This window comes from Gallinula chloropus, assembly GCF_964237585.1.
Source record: "Gallinula chloropus genome assembly, chromosome: 1".
Lineage (NCBI taxonomy): Eukaryota > Metazoa > Chordata > Aves > Gruiformes > Rallidae > Gallinula > Gallinula chloropus.
The window spans coordinates 19,992,682-20,013,339 of NC_140085.1; the positions used below are offsets into that span (position 1 = coordinate 19,992,682).

The following is a 20,658-nucleotide window of genomic DNA, read 5'->3' on the forward strand; positions in this document are numbered from 1 at the left end:
GTCACACCAGCTTCACATCCCTGCAGTGGCATAAGGCCTGAAGGTGAATGACTCCCCCTCTGCCCCAAATCTGTGTAAGAAAGCGTTGCTATTCAGAGGGAGCTAAAAATAAAGCCTGCAGGGTCCCTCCTAGGGATAGGGGAAATGCTCTGGAGATGCTCTTGCTTCAGGGGAAGGCTGGGAGTCTTGGTGACTCAGAGAAATACATGGGAGAAGCAGATTCTGTGGTTTCTTCCTTACAAAAGAAAAATGTTGTAGCCAGGTACAGGGCTGGGGTGAAAAAGTGTGTGTGTGTGGGAACAGCAGACAGGTTTGGGGAGATGGCTGTCAGCACAGAGGTCTTCCCTGAATGGGGCATGTCTGTGTCTGGACACACGATGGGAGTGTGGAACAGAGGGACCCTGATCCCCGTCCTGACCCCTTTTCTAAGGTCCCATGATCTCACATGTCCCTGGGGGAGCCCTTTGCTACATGGAGCTGTGTCCCCACCACATTTCCCCCAGGTCCCCATCTTATTACTTTTTATTTTCTTGGCATGCTGGGATTGGATGCCCACAGCTTGCAGCTCCCTAAGGAGGCGGTCTGATTTCAGCAGTTATGTAGAGCGCTGCCATCCTGCTGTCCCCACACTTGCTGCCACAGGGAAGCTGGGGTGGGGGTGTGGGTATCATCTTTCTCCTGGGCTGGTTGCCTCTCGGTACCCCCCAGCTGCTCTACAAACTCATCTAGAGGTAGCGTAAAGGGGAGCTTCATGGTCAAATACTCCATATCCATCTGAACCAGAGACAGCAAGGAACAATCTGTGTTGCTGACCCCAAAATTTCCTGTCTTGGGAGGGGCTTTCATGCCTTTTGAAGGTCTCCATTGTCCCTGTCTCTGGGGAAAGCCATCTCCATGCAGGACCATGCTCTGTGGCATGGCTCCAGACTGCCATCCTGGACTTCCTGGCCTTCTTGGGAGCTGCAGGATTGGGGTGAAGGTGGCTTGGATGAGGTGTTAAGCCGTGCCTGGTGGCAGGTGGTGGTGGGAAGGGGCTGGAGGTGCCATTTCCTCCTCCGCCTGTGGGACCCTCTGGGAGAAAGGAGAGCACACGCACCACCATCCCCTCTTTATTGCCTGGGGAAGGAAGGGGAAAAGGAAGCATCATCTGGGACAGCACCAGAGCCACAAGGAACAAGTCGCTGAGCTCAGCCCAGCTGCAGGGCAAGCGCAGGCGTGGGATACAGACCCAGTGGTGATGCTGAGCCATGGACATGGAAAGGGAGGTGGCAGGTCCTCCCTCACACTGACTGTCCTTGGGCATCCCTGGTGAGGATGTGAGACTGGGGAATGGTGGCTAGAGACAGAAGGAAAGGGACTTTTCAATAGTGAAGGGGGCATGGTCATGGTTTGGGGAGATGGGTGTCAGCAGTGAGTGTCAGACCCAAGTTTGAGACTCTGGGGAATACCTGGGGGGCAGCAGGGGGGACACAGTCCTGCACTGGGAAGTGGGGGGACATACAGACATGGTGGGGCTAAAGAGGAGGGGCAGCAGTTCAGAGCAGCACCCACAGGAAATGTCTGGGGCTGGGGAAATTCTTGGGAAAACCTTGTTCTTCGCAAGAACAGCATAGGACCCCGCACCTTAACATCACCTGTGCCCACATCCCTGCCACCTTCCCCTCCTGCCAGAGCACAGGGCTGCGCAGGGCTACAGAGCTGGGGCCGGGCTGTCGCAGAGCAGCGGGAAAAGCAGCCAAGCAACAGGTTTTCCCTCCCACATCAGCTGCTTGTCACCTCGGAGATGTCCCAGCCTGGCTACCTCCTGGCGAGGCAAACCCACTGACAGAGCCGGGGCTCTGCCCCCCCCCTCCATTCTCCACCCTTCATCCTCTTCCTCCCCCGGGGCTGGCGCCCCGCCCCGTGCCCGGAGGCGGGACCGGGGCCGGGGCCGGGGCTGGCAGGGAGCAAGAGCGGGCTGCACGGAGGGAGCAGGTGGAGAGGCAGCTGTGCTGCGGGCATGGCACCCGGACCCTCCCGCCAGCCCAGCGCCGGCCGCTCGCCTTGGCCCTGCGGCCCCTGGCTTGGGTGTGCGGGCGGGTGTCTCCCGAGGGACTGATGCTTTCTGTCCAGATGCCCCACCGATGGCTCTGATCTCCTTCGCTGCCCCCTCGGCCCCCAGCCTGGGACCCTCGACCTCTCTGCCAGGAGTGGGGATGCTCGCTTTTCTCCTGGCAGGCTGTACCAGCCACCTGCCAGTCAGCTCGGAGTACTTTGCCATCACGTGTCCTTGCCTTGCTGGGTCCTGAGCCCTCTCAGTCTGTGAATATTTGCCCTGCTGCACCAGTGGCCTCTGGCGCTACCATCTCTTTGGCTTTCTGGTCTTCGTTCACCCTGTTCCTTGGCCACATCCCATTTGGACCTCACCCTTGTCTTGTCCTGTCCCTTTGGAGGCTTTGAGAAGAGTGGACAGCTTCACGTGGAGGTATGGGCAGAGGTTGACCTTGTTTGATAGGATACTGACTGCAGCGGGAACGATTTGGGAGCCATGGGCCGCCGGCTCATCCGTGGTCTCTCTGGAGCCGCGATCTTCCTTGTCAGTGTGGCTCTCCTCTCCGTGAGGCAACGTGGGGCTCCGGAAACACCCCAGTACCCAGGGCTCAGGGAGGGGATGTCAGAGCAGTTAGGGCAACAGAGCAAAGTGACCCCAGAGGATGCCACAGGAAGCACTGGCAGGGAGCAGAAGGAGCAGAAAGACTTGGAAGCCCATCCTCTGGAGGGATACAGGACTGAGGGAAGCTTGACCCTCGGGGACATTTTCATAGCTGTGAAGACAACCAAGAGATTTCACCAGAGCAGGATGGAGCTGCTCCTGGACACGTGGATTTCCCAAGTGAGAGAGCAGGTAAGCGTGTGCAATTTGGGTAGAGAGGGGCTGTTTGGGAACAGGGCAGGGTGTCAGTGTGTGTGTGTGGGGAAAGGCCAAAGGGAGGGGAGGCTGGGCACTACTGTCCTGTCCAGTGCTTTGCTGTGTTTTCCCTAATTCTCACTTCTGATCATGTGAGAAGGGGGATGCTACCCAGCAAAATGTTTCACTAGTAGCTGGTTCATGGGAAAGGCTGGCAGAGAGGATGAAGAGCTTGTGTGTGCCCTTCTGATGAAGGCTGGGAGGACGAGTGCTCTTGCCAGGCAACACCTGCCCCTAGCCTGAGCCTGACTCTTCAAGCTTGAGGTGGAGGGGATTGAATTTCCCTTTTTTATCCAGTAACACCAGGGGCCACAGACTGCCAGGGCCACACCAGACTGAGAGCACAGACTGTCCAGGGCCTGTCTGTATGACACAGTGGTTTTCTGCCTCTTAGTGCTTTGAGTTTGCTGGGTTTTGAGCCGGGTGACTCCCCCTGGCCCTCCATCAGGATGCCTGCATCGTGCCTGGGCACCCTTTGCCCTGGGACAGGGCGGTGCAGTGGGCAGGAGGGAAAGGCTGCAGGACACCGGTGCAGGAGCCGCGTTTGCAGCCCTGTTCTCCCCCCAGCACATCAGCACAGTCCATGCCTTGCTTTCTTGGGCAGATCCCCTCACGTGCACGGTCCTGTAGTGATACCTGTCTATATTTGACTTTTTGATCTTTTTATTTATTTATTTATTTTAATTTGGGGTCTGATGTTTTCACCCTTTGCTAAAGCAGAGTTTGGAGAGTTTCCTTCCTGTTAGAGGAACTGGTGTGGGGCACCACGTTGGTGGGGCTGTGCAGACTGGCTCATGGGTAGGCAGAAGTACTCTCTGGAGCCCGGGTACTTCTCTCCCTCCCTCTCAGAGCTGCTCCTGGAGAAACAAGAAATCCCATGGCTGCCCCTAAGGGTTATTTTACTTTTGCCTCTGCCCATGTGTGTGATGGGCGCCTAGAAGGCAAATTCAAACCTTGATGAGGCAGGGGGTGGGGGCGGAGGTATCCGGTAGGAGAGTGCTTGAAGCAATGCAGGGTTTTCTGGGTAAGGGTGGTTCCATCACTTGATGGTGCTGCAACTTTCTGGTCTGCTGTGGTTGTCACAGGAAGCTGTGTCCTATTTTGAGCACGCTTCCTCTCCTGTCTGCATGTCCCTCTCAGCATCTGAGATGCCCTGCTTCCTCCTCCAGATGTACTTCTCCTCTTTGCCCAACCTCAGCCCAGCAGGAGAAACTGAACCCAACTGCATGGTCGTGCTGGCATTAAGATAAGGTGGCTGGGGGCCACCCACTGGGCACCTACTGGGGGATACCCACTGGAGTGGGTTTTTAAGGAGCAGCCCACCTTTCCCTCCTCGTGCACGTAACAGGCACCTGGCCATATGCCTATGGTAGGAATTAGATAATAGCTCTTCAGATTCATCAGGCCCTCTCTGTTTGGCAGGCAAACTGTGTCCAAACCTGGGAAGAGGTGTTGAATTTTCCATGCTGCTGCCAGCCTCCAGGAAAATTTCACAGACTGAGCAGAATAGGAAGGAAGGGTAGAGCGGGAGTGTCAGTCATTTTTAAACCTTGTGTTTTTTCATTGTTATCAATTTTTGTTGCAAGCTCAGTGTTTTCCTCCCCCACTCAATTTTCCATGTTTTTCTTCTGCTTTTTTTTTCTTTTTAACGAAATGGCCCCGGGGGTAGGGGAGCGGGGGCGAGGTGGGAGGTAAAGAGAAGGACATGAAAGTCTAAAGCCTTTTTGTTTTTTTTTTAATACTGCTGGAGGGGGATTTTGGAGAAAAGAGAAAGAGTTAGTTTTGAAAAATTGGCAATGTAGAAACCTCACCTAGCAAAAAGCAAAAAAAGAGAGCTCTTCATTTGGAAAGGACATTTAATTGATGTGGGGCTGGGGACAGGGCACCAGACCTCCCATTGTTGAGTCTTTATGGAGAGGCACAGGCTTTATGAGCCAGTCTTGGAGAGGTCCAGGTCTCAGAAGCCTTGATGTGCAGAGACTGCCTCCTCCTAGGGTTGACCCATCGTCTTGCTGTCTCACTCGTCCTTACTTATGGCTGGAGGCCGATTCAGTGGGTCCTTCTCTGCAGGTGGACAGAGGGGAAAATTTAGCATCTGGCCACGCTGCTGATGCCAAGCCTGGTTTCAGAGCTGATTACCTGCATGGCATCCTCCCAGAGGAAGCAACCCAGACCTCACAGGTCAGGCTTAGGTGACTGTAACAGGAGGCAGGAACAGCTGTGGCTTTTATGCCTAGGACAGTCTGTACGGGAGCCAAATTAAAAGTCCTTTATGTTTAACTCTGTTGGGATAGACAGTAAAAGGGAGAGACATTTTCCCTGAAACTGCACTGCTTAAACAGAAGAGAGATACAGCTGGTGGGAACGAGGGAAGGGGAAGTGTGGGGTGGGTGCTCTTCCCTGGAAACTGGACCATGCTCTGTCTCTTGTGATCTGATCCACAACAAACTTTTCACTAGAGCTTGATGTGGGAGTCATTTCCTTGGAAAAGGCTTCATCAAAACAGAAGTGTTGGTTTTGTTGACTGTTTAGGCTGATCAGCATCTTAGAGTGGCTTACATTCTTGGCCCCAGCAGTTTTGATGGAGATAGGTCTGGGTTTCTGATCTGAAATTTTGTTTGCTAATATAAACTAATTTAGCACCTCCCATCCCTTCAGAAACCCAAACATCCAACTGATCCACATGAAACCTTTCAATGATCCATCCTGAACTGGCTTTCACATATTTCAGTGTTGTGAACACACCATAGATTTTGAATCTCTTCTCCAGGCAGGGGAGCAGCTTCCGGCCCAGCCACTCCAATTTTGGAGCCTGTTCCTTCCTGGAGGAGGGATACCCTGGGAACCTGGGAGGTGAATGTGGTCATAGCTTATCAGATTCCAAATCTTTATTCCCTTTTCCTGGTTTTGCTTTGCTAGGCTACTTTCCCAGTTTGGGGTGAGGGGGCCTCAGAGTCCAGTGTTTATCGACTGCATGAGCACTTATGTTGATGGAGAACTGCCAGGCAAAGCTGTCAGGCACCGGTGGCTCCGTATCACTGCTGGCATTGGCAACCACCTACACCCTTTCCTACCCAGCCTTCTTCTTGGCTCTAGAATGGAGGGATGCCTTCCGTGCTGCATCCCCCTCCAGCCCAGATCAGCTCTCCTGCAGCAGCAGTGACAGCCACCCTGGGCTGCCCTCAGTGTGGGTGAAGGCCGGGCCTTGTGATTCCTTCCCACCCCTGGCAGGAGGAACTGTGTTGGGTGTGACGTGGAGCAGGGGGGGACTGGGAAGCTGTGGCTTCACTGGTGTTTGTGAGCCCACAGGCTGCCGGCCAGTGTGGGCAGTCTGAGAGCGCTGAGGGACCACGACAGGATATCCTGTATTGCCCCATAAATGGTCTGGTGGATACAGGAGGGTGGATACAGTGGGGCAGCTGCTTCTGTCCATCCTGTTTGCCTGCAGAGACATGAGTGACACTGGGTGTTCCTCTGCTTGCACGTCCCCACTGGGGAGGCTGGCTGTGGCACAGTCAGAGATCTTCTAAATCTCTTCCAGGATCCATTAGTATGGACAACTGCAGCTGGTGTCTCCTTGAGCCAGACCCCTGTAACTGGGCCAGGTGCTCTCCAGGCAGGTTTTTAGCCAGAGCCCGTCTCTCTCTCTGTGTCCCAGCCGTCGTGTGCGGCTTTGTGGAGGGACACACGCAGTAGCCACTTGGATTTTGGCAACAGCTGCCGTTCCATGTTTCCCACTCTCAGAGGCACAAGGGATGGAGAGATGAGGATGCAGGCAGCTGCCTGTGCTTTTGTGATCTCCTCCAGGACAGAGCCAAGGCACACACCCCAGCAACTCTGGAGTACTGCAGCCAGGTGTGCCACAGAGGTCAGCGTTTGGGAGAGACAGAGAAATGAGATTAGCCTAGTCCCCACACCCACAGCCCCTTTTCCCAGGCCTTTTGGAGCATCTGGGGTGACAATGATCCTTCATCCCTGGGCTCCCACAGAAATATGTTGGACATCTGCAAAAACGCATTTCCCACCTTGCACCAAGAGGTAAGGGGGAACCTCAGAACATTTTCACAAGTAGAAAATCCAGAAAAAGATACAGACTCCCATTTTAAGTCAGATATGATGTTTATTAGCTGGTTTTATGTCTGTAAGCAAGTCATTTCCAGTAACAGCATTTCTGTTTTTTTTTTTTAAATGTCAGAAAGTTTCAGAACTTTTTTCTTCAGAAGATATATTTGTCATGGTGGAAATTCCTGGCTCTGACACACTAGTGAGGGGAATCCCATGCCACTGACAATCTCTGCCTTGCCGGAAGGTTGTGATGTGGTCCCCTGACCCAGAGTGACTCCTTTACCTGAGATACAGCTATTTTGCCAAGTCACTGTGACACGTACATTTGGGACCATGAAACCATCCTGCTGCCTCTGCTCAAGCCAGGTGGTCTCTGAGAGTCCTGCATTGCCTTCTTTTCTTTGAGTACTGTGTCCAGTTTTTGGGCCCCTCACTACAAGAGGGACACTTTGGTTCTGGAGCATGTCCAGAGAAAGGCAACGAAGCTGGTGAAGGGTTTGGAGCACAAGTCTTTTGAGAAGCGGCTGAGGGAACTGGGGTTCTTTAGTCTGGGGAAGAGGGGGCTGAGAGGAGACCTTATTGCTCCCTACAACTACCTGAAATGAGGTTGTAGTAAGGTGGGGGTTGGTCTCTTCTCCCAAATAACTAACAGTAGGACAAGAGGAAATGGTCTCAAGTTGCATCAAGGGAGGTTTAGATTGGATATTAGGAAGAATTTCTTCACTGGAAGTGTGGTCAGGCATTGGAACAGGCTCCCCAGAGAGGTGGTGAAGTGTTAAAAAAACATGCAGATATGGCACTCCAGGACGTGGTTTAGCTGACATGGTGGTGTTGGACAGACAGTTGGACTTGATGATCCTAATGGTCTTTTCCAACATTAAAGATTCTATGATTCAGTGATTTTATGATTCCTTTCATGTGCAGAACATTTCTATTGACGTCATCCTGATAAGGGGCATATCTTCCAAATGCTGAGTGGGTGTGGGGAGACGTAGAGACTCCCATCTCATCTCCTTGTCAAAGCAATGACGGCTCCTGGAGCTGTTGTTTGCCTGCCTTGTTCCCTTTGTCCCTGCCCAGGTGCTGCGTTTAACCAGCTTGTGGGCAGCTGGTGGAGAGACTGTTTACTGCTCCAGACTCCTTTTTGATTTCATGAAAGCTCATTTTCTGCCTGAGGAAAGCTTTTCTCCATCAGCCCTGATCCTCGCCTGGCCCTGAATAGGGGGAGATGTGCCACATAATGGCAGTGAGGGAGGATTAAAGAGGCCTGGGGGTGGAGGAAGAAGAGGAGGCGGAGGCAGCAGTGGGCTGTGCACACTTAACACACAAACAGATGTTCTCCTTTTAGCCCGAGCATCATTCAGTCACAGTGCTTTCATTTTCCTACCACTGACACCTAAGCCAGGCCTCTCTCAGGGGTCCCCTTCTCCCTGTTCCCAAGATGCCAGGATGGGGGTGGGGGGATATGAAACCACCCAGGTGCTGATGCTTGTGTGGTGCAGGAAGCAGGAGAGAAGCCATCCCTCTGCTCAGCTGCTGCCTGGGAAGGGGGCACAGCAGCAGAGGATGGAGCGAGGTGACTATAGTGAGCGTGTCCAGCCTCAGGGATAAAGGGGTGGGTGATCAGCACTGGCACCAGTTCCAGCCCTGAGAGTAACCTGTTTTCCTCATTTTCGCAGACCTACGTCTTCACTGATGAGGAAGATGATGCCCTGAAAAGGAGAATGGGTAATGACCTGCCCTATAATACTACCTTGCCCTGCCTTCAGCCACTGAACTGCCACGACCTTGGGATGGGGTCTGGCATGAAGGCAGGCTCTCCTGTGCTAGCACTGCCCCTTGTAGCACATCCCTTGCCATATCCCATGGGAGGACCCCAAGCTGCATTGTGATGATTTGGTTTATTTGGCTTCCCCCAGGCAGGCAGAATGCTGTCTGCCATAAAGCATCCACAGGTGGAAACGCACAGTGAGAGAGCACTTCAGCCCCACACCCTGGCTGGCAGTGGGCAGGGTGGAAGTGTGATTACCAGGAGTCCTAGCCTTGGCCAAGATGCTTGACTTTCTCCAGGTTTCATCACCTGGTGGGGGAAGGATGGGGCCTGCGTAGCTGTGGGCTCTGATGCCTGTCTCGGGGGGCCATGAGGAGGTTAGCTGTGAACAGCCTTCTTCCCTCCCACCCAAGGGACCTCCCTGTGACTGTGCCAAGTGGTCTGTTCCTGAGACACAGCTTTCTCTCTCCTGGCAGGTGACCATGTGATCTTCACCAACTGTTCTGCCGAGCACAGTCACCTGGCCCTCTCCTGCAAGATGGCTGCTGAATTCGATGCCTTCCTGGCCAGCGGCCGGAGGTGAGGCAGGGCTTCCATGGAGGGACCCCTGGGAGCAAGAGGCACCCTCCTTAACTCAGACCTCTTGTGTCTTTGTTCCTGTATGTCCCCAGCTGGTTTTGCCATTTTGATGATGACAACTACCTGAACCCTTGGGCCCTCCTGAAGCTCTTGTCCTCCTACTCTGCAACGTGGGATGTTTACCTGGGGAAACCCAGCCTCAGCCGACCCATCCGAGCCTTTGAAACGCTGCCAAACAACCAGACGGTACCACTTGCTGCTGTGGTGGTGGGGGGGGGTGATGGGTTGTTTCTAGTGCTCTGGCTCATTTTCTGTAGATATATCCCAAGGAGAGGCAGGTCTCAAGAGCAGCAGGCAACAGCTGAAAACTTACCAGTCTTGTTTGAACATGGTTGTAAGCGTTGACTCAGTGCAGTCTAACTAGGGGAAGAGTCCCATGTTGCTGCTGCACCTTTGGGTACCTGTCTGCTGGGGGATAAGCCTGCCTTGAGCAGCCCACCTGCTGCTGCCAGCAGGAGCTTGGCCATTCCAAATACGAGGAGGTCAAAATCCATGCTGTACTTCTGGCAAGTCCTTCTTCTGGGCAGCAGTTGGGGTTCTGGAGTGACAATAGAGCTGTGTTTATCCTGGCATCAAAGCTGGATTTCCAGCATTCCCATCTCAGGGGGTATGGTATCATCTGAGCCTCTGACACTGATTTTCTCTGCTGTTTCTCTGCAGAAAGCTGTGCGCTTCTGGTTTGCCACAGGAGGGGCTGGGTTCTGCATCAGCCGCACGCTGGCGAACAGGATGGTGCCCTGGGCCAGGTGAGCTGTGATGCTGGTGAGTGAAGCTGGTGTGGTGGGGGCCTTTGGGGACAAGGAACATGGCTGCATGTTAATTCCTGGCAGTGTCAGACCTGGATTTGTGATTGTGGTGCTTGCAAGGCAAGGGTGCAGACTGTTGCATGGGACTGGAGGAGGAATGTGTTGGGTCGACTGGGCACTTCACTGAAAAGAGGCAAGAGCAGGCACATCAGCAAATGTGATTGTAGGATGGTATACTCCTCTCTCCCCAACTCCTTTCAGCTCTTGGTTATTCCTCCCCCCGTCCTCCTTGTCCCTTTCAGCTTCCTCTGATGCTTTTCTTAAGTACTTTCCCTGTCTGCCTATCTCCTCTCTCCTTAATCTGCCTCTTTCCAAACTCCTGTACCTCCCTCTGAGTTAATTTCCCATTCTCCCATCCCAAACCCTCTTCAGCTTCTTACAGTGACCACTGTTATTTCCTCAGCTTGGTGCATAAAGAATAGAGGTAGATCCCAGGATCTTGTGTTAGCCCAGCCTACAAGAAGTAGGATGATGTTTTCCATGATGCCCTAAGTTATGCAGCCTATGTGCACATACACAGATGGGCAATGGCTGTGCCAGCTGTAACCAGATCTCTGCATGCTCAGAAAGACAGATTCAATCCACACCAGGTGGCTGGTTTAGCTGAAGCCTGTGATATGCATTTTATGGTAGACCCAGACAGGAGGATGATGATCTGTGATCTAGGGTAAAATGAAAGTAGCATGGGTAGATAATGCCTAACCTGGCATACAGTGTGCCACTGCTGTGTTAAAGTGCTTAAAACACATTTGAACTACCTGAGAGGTGTTACAGTAGACAGTGCTTCATGCTGTGTAGCTGCTTCCAGTTGCAAGAGCCTTAAAATTTGGTTTAGCCTCTCATCAAAGCATGGCCAAATGTGTGGTGTTACACTGCAGTAGAGCCATGGATGGCTTATTCAAGCTGCATGAGATTGTCCTGCTTCTTCTCCCTTCTAGTCCTGGGTATGTGGTTTCACTGTTTCTCTTGTGCTGGCTTGTCTGACCCACCAGAAACTCCGTGTGACTCACCAAACAGGTGGAAAAGTGCCTTGGCAAAGTCTGCCAGCTGTCTGCATCAGCTCACTGAGGAGCTGGACGTGTGTCAGGGACAGCACCAAACAATTAATGGGATGGCTGGGCTGGGAGTGGTCAAAGAACAAACATTCCCAAATCTTTGCAGGTGGAACTCAAGGATTTCTTGCCTAGTTCCAAGGTTTACTCTGGTTAAGGCCTTCATTTATGTCCCTTCAAGTGGATGCCTCTGTCCCCCCTTACCCTTTTCCTAACTCATGCAGCCCTACTCTCTTCCAGTGGCAGGAACTTCCTGAGCACGTCAGAGCTTATCCGCCTGCCCGACGACTGCACCGTGGGCTACATCATTGAGTGCAAAGTTGGTGGGCGACTGCTGCCCAATGCTCTCTTCCACTCCCACCTGGAGAACCTGCAGCTCATCCCCCCATCTCGGATCACTCAGCAGGTGAGGAGGGGAAATGGAGCCAGGGAGAGGTGTGAGGAAGGGGAAGCGGAGGGGAGCTTGCAGGAGCATTGCTCCCTTGGTGGCACTGACATGGACTGAGTCAATCATCTGCTCTTTTGGGGAGGCTTTCCTGACAAATGATTCTTCAGAATAAGGAGCAGATGTTGCCTGCAGCACAAATGCCAGTCACAGTGCCTCTGGGGTCAGGGGTGGGGAGCACATATGTAGGGAGTGATGGGGGCACTGAGGACATCTGAGGGGGAACATGGCACAAGGTCAAGCAGAGGTTATTAGTGACTGGTGAAGGACCTTTAACATGACAGCATGTCTGCCTTGTGTGAGGAGATAAAAAATGGTGTAGTGGGCTTGGAGAAGCAAAGGACTAGCACAGTGGACTGTCATGGGAAGGAAGATAGGAGAGATGTGGAAGGCAGAGGCCAAGCCAGCAGAGAAGGAACCAGAAAGGGAGCCTCTGTCGCCCAAATCAAGTTCCTTACTCCTGAACTCACCTCACCCTCCCTGCTCCTTTCTCACCACCCCTCTTTGCAGGTCACCCTCAGTTACGGTGTCTTTGAGAACAAGCTCAATGTCATTGAACTCAGCGGCCCCTTCTCACCCCGAGAGGATCCCTCAAGGTACCGGGCGTGGGGTGTTGCTGCGGTGTGAGCCCTCAGGCAATAGGCTGTGAGGGACAGGCAGCCAAACAGGGTACAGGAGGTCTAGAGTGAGGGACAGAAACCTTGCAGTCACATGGCTTATTGGGTGAGGGGCATACCAACATTAATCTGTTTGTGAACATTTACAAAGTTTGCAAACCTTTTGTATGAGTGGGAAGAAAAAGAGTACCAAAACATTTTATTTGGACAACTCCTGAGTCAAAAGTATTCCCATTTATTTCACATTTTGAGACTGAACAAGCTAACCTTTTACTTCTGGGACAGGAACAGAGATGTTCTTTTAAACACAGGAAAGGAAATTCTGCTTGCTTTTTCCTTTTTTGTTTTGCTGAGAAAACTGAAGGGAAAAAGGAAAAAGGTTCACTTCAGGCTGACTGCAAACAAAAGTGTTCTTTGATTTACCTTCTCTGCTTTGAGTGAACAAATCTAAAGTTGTTATTTGCAGAGCATGAGTAGGAAGCATCTGGCTGGAGATAGCAGGGGTTGGAAGCAGCTAGGTGGTGAAAAGAGCATCAACAGAACAGTGTAGCTGGGGCTGGTCTGGTGCCCATCTCCCTGCCTGTGATCAGGGCTCAGGCTTTATGTGCTGGAGGGAGGGTTGGCTGCTTCCCTTTGCTGAGAAAAGACATCTTGAGGTGATCAGCCAGTCCTGGAGCTCCGTAGTGCAGGGTGGGTACCTGATGTAGGATGGGACTTGAGGGAGAGGCCTTCCATTCCCTGTCTGCACACTGGTGTAAACACTGTAACCTGATCTTTCTTCACTTTCTCTCCGGCAGGTTTCGATCACTCCACTGCCATCTCTATCCCGACACCTCCTGGTGCCTACAGGCTGTTGGCTGGTGATTCCTGAGCCTCAGCTACAGTGCATCCTGGTGACATACATTCACCTTGTGCATGCAGGGGCTGGGACACTGAAGAAGCTTGATGCTCCCAATTTCCCCTTTTCTATGGTGGTCTTGGGACCGTGTGATGGCTTTTTTGGTCCTCACTGAATACTGGTGACACAGGAAAAAAGACAAGATCTGTCCCAAAGATGGATAACATGTGCTGGACACAGGGATGGGCTTTCCATCTGTGCTGGGATACGTGCAAACCATGAGAACAGTATATGCCTTCCTGAGCTGATCAAGGACTGGGCAGTGACTGCTGGGCATCTGGGTAGAGACAGGGACATGCTGCTGCTCTTGGTTGTCTATTCATCATGCTAGACTAGGAATGCCCTGGGTATGTGTAACCAGTGCCCATCTGAGGATGGCTGATAGCATGTCATGGCTCCTGCCTCTCTGAGCAGCCCTCTTCCCCCATATCTGCCTGTGCTTTCCCTACCACCCACCCTTCCCAGCCACAGGCCGTTGCCTGAGTCTCTTCTTAGTCAGCATCTATAGGAATGGAAAATGTGACCATTTCTGTACTGAATGAGTGCTGGAAAGGCACGGTCCTTTCTCAGCAGAGGGGAGATGGGCAGGAAGTACAAAGAATCAGGAATTTCTCCATCAGAGATGAGGATGGCTCTGGCACTGAACACTGAAGCCTTGATCTTGTATGGCCCCACATTATTCCTCTCCTTTTACCTTCTTGATATGGGGTCAGGATAATCTCTTGCTCTAATTACCAACCTGTCGTTTGAGATTAGACTCCAACTCCTACCTGTGAGAGAGGAGACATAAAGGATTAGAATTGGCTGAAAGAGAGGAGAAAGGAAGAGACGGAGAAGGAGCGCTCAGGAGCGGATTAGAGGTTACAGCTTTATAATCTTCTCTGTGCCCTGACCAAAAAAAATTAAGTCATGAAGGAATGGAAACAGCCAAGGCAAAGAGCTTTTTATCTCTGTGTTTCTTTCCTCCAGATGCTAAGAGCAGCTTGCTGCCTCCATTCTGTCCCTGCTGAGCACAAAAGGGTGAAGGAACAGGCCCAAATAGGTTACAAGCTTTCTGGCATGCCAGCGGAGAGGCTTTGTCTCCGTACAGAGCCTGGTATGAAAGCTGGGCAGTTCTGCTTGCTGGGCAATGAACTTGGCCACAATTTTCTCCTTGTACGCGTGGCTCAGTGGCTGAGGGAGAGCGTTGCAGGGAAAGCTGGAAGGCAAAGAGGCTGTTTTAAATGGCAGGTGGTGCCACAAACAGGTATTTCTCTTGAAAGAGTGTTTCAGAACACACTGCTAGGATCTGTGGAGGATTCCTGTAATCTCCAGATGAAAGGACAAATGCCCTTTCTCCGAAGAGCTGCTCAGCTTTGATGCCGGTGATGTGACTAAGCCTGCTGCTGGTGGGCTGGAAGAGCCAAGGGTGACTATCACTGTGCCTCTACCATTTAGAAAAACAACCATCTTATTCCCTCCTCTCACCCCCTCCTCCCAAGCACCAGCATCTCCTACACAGCACACATGAGGTTTAAAGGGAAGGCATCAGAAAGACCTTCTACCTCTACAAAGGGAGACCTAGAAATAAATGAGCACTTTAATTTCTGGAGAAGCAGGAAGCAGGACCCCGTAGAGCTGTTTTCCAGCCTGGCCATTCTTACCAGCAGTTGACTTGCTTGTGAAGCAGCAGAGCACCTTGCTTTCCTCTCTTGCACAACATGCCTTTGAACTGGGGATTCAGCCTGAGCAAGGATAGGGGCTAGCTGATGCCAGTGACCGTTCCTTGAGTCATGCAGAGCACTTGGCTTGCACAGCTATGAAAAGCTAGGGGCTGTGTGGCTCAGAGACACCTGACTATTGGAAGACAGGTGTGGCATAAAGAAGTCCTGCCCCAGAGGGCAAATGGTTTGGTTTGAACTAAATCAGAAGAAGAAGAATGCTTCTATGAGAAGAAATTAGAGTCTTCAAGAGAAATCTACACTACCCAGATATCTTTTTTTTTTTCCCCATTCATACTTTCAGCTGCTGCCAATTGAGACTTTGAGTTAAAAAGCCAGTCCTATCTGTAGATGTCCTGGTGACAGTCAAAGCAAAATGTGATTCACGTGCCTGGAGAAGGAACTGATACAGCAGCTTCACTTCCATGGGGAAAAGCAAAGCAGGAAAACTGGAAGCCCGCTTTGGATCCTGGCCTCAGCTGGTCTGAACAGGCCTGGTGCCTTTTGCATGGCTGAAGATCAGATGTTAAATGGGTCGAGTCCTTCAGTGGTTGCATGGGGACTGGTTTAAGACTGGGCTGGAGCAGCTAAGTGCCACTTCTGTGGGAAATGTCTTGTCTCATAAGGAAACCGAGAGCAGATGCAAAGATGTCTGGGGCAGGACATCTCTTGGGCTGCAGAGAAACGAGTGACAGAAATGTCCTGTTACGCCTGTGACGACAATGCACTGGAAAGAAAATAGCTTCTCAGAGTCGACAAAAGGAGCCAGGTTTTCTCTAAGAACAGAGACACAGCTTAAGGGGACATTCACCACATGAAATCTGATCAACGTTAAAACCTGAGTTAAAATTAGTTTCAGGAATGGTTCCTGCCCCTGGGGCTTGCTGTCAGATGTTGTGGTTTTACAGGCTCATTTCCTAGTTTATTAAAATGTTTAGCTGCTCAGGAAAATGAGAAACAATCTCACGTGAAACTTTTCAGGGGACTGTCTTTTTTTTATACTTCATGATTTCCTGATGTAACAGTTAAAGTTTTTTGCTAAAGTTTGGGGTTTTTTTAAAGGTTCCACTGGGTCTATTAATTTTTTTTCTGTCTTTCTCCCATTTTTTTTTTTTAGTATCACTCTCTCTTCTCTCTCACACTCCTTTTTCTCATTGCTGGAAATAAAAAAAACCAACCAAGCCCTATCCCAAGAATGAAAAGGGATAGAGACCTGGTCTTTTTATTTTACTGGGGAAAAATTGGGTCAAAGTCAAAGGTGTTGGCATGACCCTGCTGTTGTACAACATTAAGTGTAGTTCAGGGTTTCAAGAACAGAGACCTCTACCTGCCCAACACCATAGCAACCAACACTATTAATGATGTGTAAGCTGTATACTGAAGATTCAGAAAAAGCAGGAGGAGTGTGGGAAAAAAGCAGTTACAGTATTTGAAATGTAAAGTATTAAGTGAGGCTTTAATGTTAACAATATCCTTTCTTAGCCTTCCCCTTAGCTGTGAAGAATTTTTTGTTAAGGAAACCCCTATTTGACAGTGCGAAAAAAATGCTAATTATCCTTTCTTTAGGGGGAAAAGAGAAGTTAGTTGAAATAGGTGGGAAACTGCAGTTGTTGCTAAAGGCTTGAAGGGGAGAGAGAAGAATAGCAATGCTAGACAATGCTTCTGCCTCTGGTTCCAACTCCTCTTAACAGCTCTGCTGCCAAAGAAAAACAGATTTCTGAGCCACTGTGGGATTCACCCAAGTTGTACCCAGATTGCTGCCTCCGCTGTCTCCCCAGGCCTCTTGCTTCTCTACTCTTCAAAAGATGAGCAGAAGAAGACAGAAGCCAAAAGGTGAGAAATAGGAACAGGAAAAAAGGAAATAGGAAGGAAAAAAACCTGCAAGCAGGGCCTTGAATGAGGGCATTGGAATTTTAGCTGTGATTGAAAATGCTGTTTGGCAGCTGCCCAGCAATAGCAGGAAAGGGGGTGTTGCCTGCCCCCTCAGCTCTGGATGTTTCTGTGGTCAGGAAAGTGTTATCCCACCAGTGCCACAAAGGGAAAGATGCCAGCCATTGAGTCAGTTCATCTTTGAAGAAGGGAGATTGGGTTGCTTGGCCCTGAACCTTCTTCTCTTCTTCTTCTCTCTTCTCTTTCTCTTTTCTCTTCCCCTCCCCTCTCCCTTCTCCCTTCCCCCTCCCCTCCCCTTCCCTTCCCCCTCCCCTCCCCTCCCCTCCCCTCCCCCTTCCCCTCCCCTCCCCCCCCCCCCCTCCCCTCCCCCTCCCCTCCCCTCCCCTCCCCTCCCCTCCCCTCCCCTCCCCTCCCTCCCCTCCCCTCCCCTCCCCTCCCCTCCCCTCCCCTCCCCTCCCCCTCCCCTCCCCTCCCTCCCTCCCCTCCCTCCCCTCCCCTCCCCTCCCCTCCCCTCCCCTCCCCTCCCCTCCCCCCTCCCCCTCCCCTCCCCTCCCCTCCCCTCCCCTCCCCTCCCCTCCCCTCCCCTCCCCTCCCCTCCCCTCCCTTCCCCCTCCCCTCCCCTCCCCTCCCCTCCCCTCCCCTCCCCTCCCCTCCCCTCCCCTCCCCTCCCCTCCCCTCCCCTCCCCTCCCCTCCCCTCCCCTCCCCTCCCCTCCCCTCCCCTCCCCTCCCCTCCCTCCCCTCCCCTCCCCTCCCCTCCCCTCCCCTCCCCTCCCCTCCCCTCCCCTCCCCTCCCCTCCCCTCCCCTCCCCTCCCCTCCCCTCCCCTCCCCTCCCCTCCCTCCCCTCCCCTCCCCTCCCCTCCCCTCCCCTTCCCTTCCCTTCCCTTCCCTTCCCTTCCCTTCCCTTCCCTTCCCTTCCCTTCCCTTCCCTTCCCTTCCCTTCCCTTCCCTTCCCTTCCCTTCCCTTCCCTTCCCTTCCCTCCCTCCCCTCCCCTCCCCTCCCCCTCCCCTCCCCTCCCCTCCCCTCCCCTTCCCTTCCCTTCCCTTCTCCTCTTCTCTTCCTCATCTCTTCTTTCCCCTTCCCCTTTCCCTTCCTTCTTCTCACACTCCAGATAACTCAATGCCTTTTCATCTGATAGTTGTACACAATTTCTTACGTCAGATTTGGCCTTTTATTCTTGATACTTGCTTTGTCCTTCTTTACAAAGCAGGCTCTTCAGACAGTCCAGGGGGGGAATTAGCAGCTCTTCATTAATTTATTTTATTTCTTTTTGTCTTCAATCCCTGAGAAAGCCTACAAGACAGCTGGCTTGACTTTTTGCACCACAGGCCACCAAAGCTTTACACAGCTGAGCACACTTCTGGGTGGATGTGAAGGTGGGTGCCTGCTCCATTTAGTAACATGGGCACAGAGTGGCACAGACCAGCTTTATGTTCTTCCTTGAGGTGCCTGCTAGTAGCTGGTGCCAGAGATGGGCTCTCATACTAACTGAGGCTTTCTTCTGTCCCAGATATTGCTTAGCTTACCCCCTGAAGAGGATACAAGCATTACCATAGACATAAGCAAAGCCAAGAAGAAGAAATAACTGTGTTTCTTCTCACTGGCCAGTGCAGGAATTTTTTTCCTCTAAACTTTCTGCCCAATTACCTGGGAGGTTAAAGGAGTGCAGGGCTGAGCTGTTGTTGCTCAGCTGGCATTGCTTCTTTAAGGCTGTTCCTTGACAGCCTCAGATTTTTGCTGCTCCCTGTTTGATCCATCTTGGACTCCAAGAAAGCTGGGAACTCATCTCTCTCTCCCTGTTTGAACTGTATGTGATTAATTACAGACCCCAAGAATGGGCTTCTTGCCTATCTCTCATGTTTAAATTGCCTTCCAGGATTTTGCAAGGCTAAGGAGCCTCTTCAGATGTTACATCTGACTGTGCCTCGGTCAAGCCTCCCTTGGTTTCACTGGAAGCTGCATTTAATTCACAGTGAACTTTAAGAACAAATTAAATGGAGTGCTTTGTAGATGGATTTGCTGGCCCTGACCCTTCTGCCACTGCTTGAGAAGACAACTGTTGATTTTAGTGATGTAGGGAAAAGAAGTGCAGCTAAACAGGGCAATTATGTGGGGAGAGATGCTGCTATCTGAAACCCTGCTTTCCCCATCCCACCCCCCAGGAGTGGGGCACACAGAGAATCTGCAGCTGGTGCTTTTGACCATGGTGTATCAGGTGGAGGATATGCAATGAAATATCCAGCATTTCCACTGGAAAAGCATCCAGTAGCCCCAGTTATGAGCCAAGGACAGATTGTGCTTGGTGATGGACAGAGAGAAGAACTCTGACTACCCTAAAGCATGCAGGAGCAGTGGCAGGGTGGGGAATTCAGGGAGGGCTTAGGTTGATGAGACAGTATTGTCACATCTAAGCAGGAGAAATAAGGTGGTCTTTGGGACAGGGAGGGGCACAATTCAAGAGCAAAGACACCTCCCTCCACCCAGAAATACTGCAAAGCAACAGGTCTGAAGGATGGCTGATATAAGCCATGGGTTTATTGGAAGGGAAGAGGTGAGGGATGAGAAAGTGGTTTGGATAAGAACCAGAACAAAATCTGCATTCATTTCATGGCTGTGTTGGCACCTGATGAATGCTGGCCTGAGGACTGGTACCTTGGAGCTTAGGGGTTCAACAAAAAGAGGGGAAGGCTAAAAAGGTAAGGACTGTCTTCCCCTACCCATACACTCAACTCCGGCCAGTGGTTTCTCACTCATGGCTTCCCCAGTAGCATAGGAGGAGACTTGGAGCTTGGAAAGAGCATCAACTGCTACTCTGTGCTGTGTGTCTTCTGCCTGGGGAGACTGCACATAACTCAACTTCCATGAGTGCTCAGAGAAGCAGCAGACTGGAGCAGTAACCAGAAAGGATGTGCTAAAAAGACCCTGCCCCTTCCTCATTGTCCCACCTTTAATCATAGAATCATAGAATGTGTTGGGTTGGAAGGGACCTTAAAATGTCACCTAGTCTACCCCCCCTGCAGTAAGCAGGGACATCTTCTCTAGATCAGGTCATTCAGAGCCCCTTCAAGCCTCACCTAAAATATCTCCAGGGATGGGGCTTCCACCACCTCTCTGGGCAACCTGTTCCAGTGATCCATAACTCTGATATTGAAGAATTTTTTCCTCATATCCAACCTAAACCTACCTTTTTATAGTTTAAAACCATCACCCCTTGTCCTATTCCTACATGCCCTTGTGACCAGCTCTTCCCCAGCTTTCTTATAGGCATCTTTCAGGCACTGGAAGGCCTTAAGGTCCCCCTGGAGCCTTCTCTACTCCAAGCTGAACAAGACCAATTCTCTCAGCCTGGTGCTCCAGACCTCTGATCATTTTTGTGGCCCTCCTCTGGACATGATCCAAATGGGTCACGTCCTTCTTGTGTTGAGGGCTCCAAAGCTGGAGTGGTCCAGGTGAGGTCTCACCAGAGCGGAGGGGCACAGTCACCTCTCTTGATCTGCTGGCCACCTTTCTTTTGATACAACCCAGGATGTGATTGGCCTTCTGCGCTGCAGATGCACGTTGGTGGCTCATGTCCAGCTTCTCACCTATGAATACTCCCAAGTCATTTTCCCCAGGGCTGCTTTTAAGCATGTCATCTCCTAACCTGTGTGACTAATGGGGATTCTCCCACCCCAGGAGCAGGACCCTGCACTTGGCTTTGCTGAACCTCATGAAATTCACCTGGATCCACTTCTCCAGCCTGTCCAGGTCCCTCTGGATGGCATCTCATCCCTCCAGAACATTAACCTCACCACTCGGCTTGGTATCATCAGCAAAATTGCTGAGGGT

The 20,658-nt window shown here is 51.7% G+C and overlaps 1 protein-coding gene across 1 annotated transcript; it reads left to right on the forward strand.

The window, feature by feature from the left end:
- Nucleotides 1-2,527: 2,527 nt before the first annotated feature.
- Nucleotides 2,528-13,206, forward strand: MFNG (MFNG O-fucosylpeptide 3-beta-N-acetylglucosaminyltransferase; the record flags this gene model as incomplete). Its single annotated transcript, XM_084279184.1, has 8 exons — nucleotides 2,528-2,884; nucleotides 8,692-8,740; nucleotides 9,260-9,362; nucleotides 9,455-9,608; nucleotides 10,083-10,168; nucleotides 11,521-11,686; nucleotides 12,236-12,321; nucleotides 13,140-13,206. The coding sequence occupies 8 exons, from the start codon at nucleotides 2,528-2,530 to the stop codon at nucleotides 13,204-13,206; spliced, it is 1,068 nt and encodes a 355-aa protein (XP_084135310.1).
- Nucleotides 13,207-20,658: the final 7,452 nt, after the last annotated feature.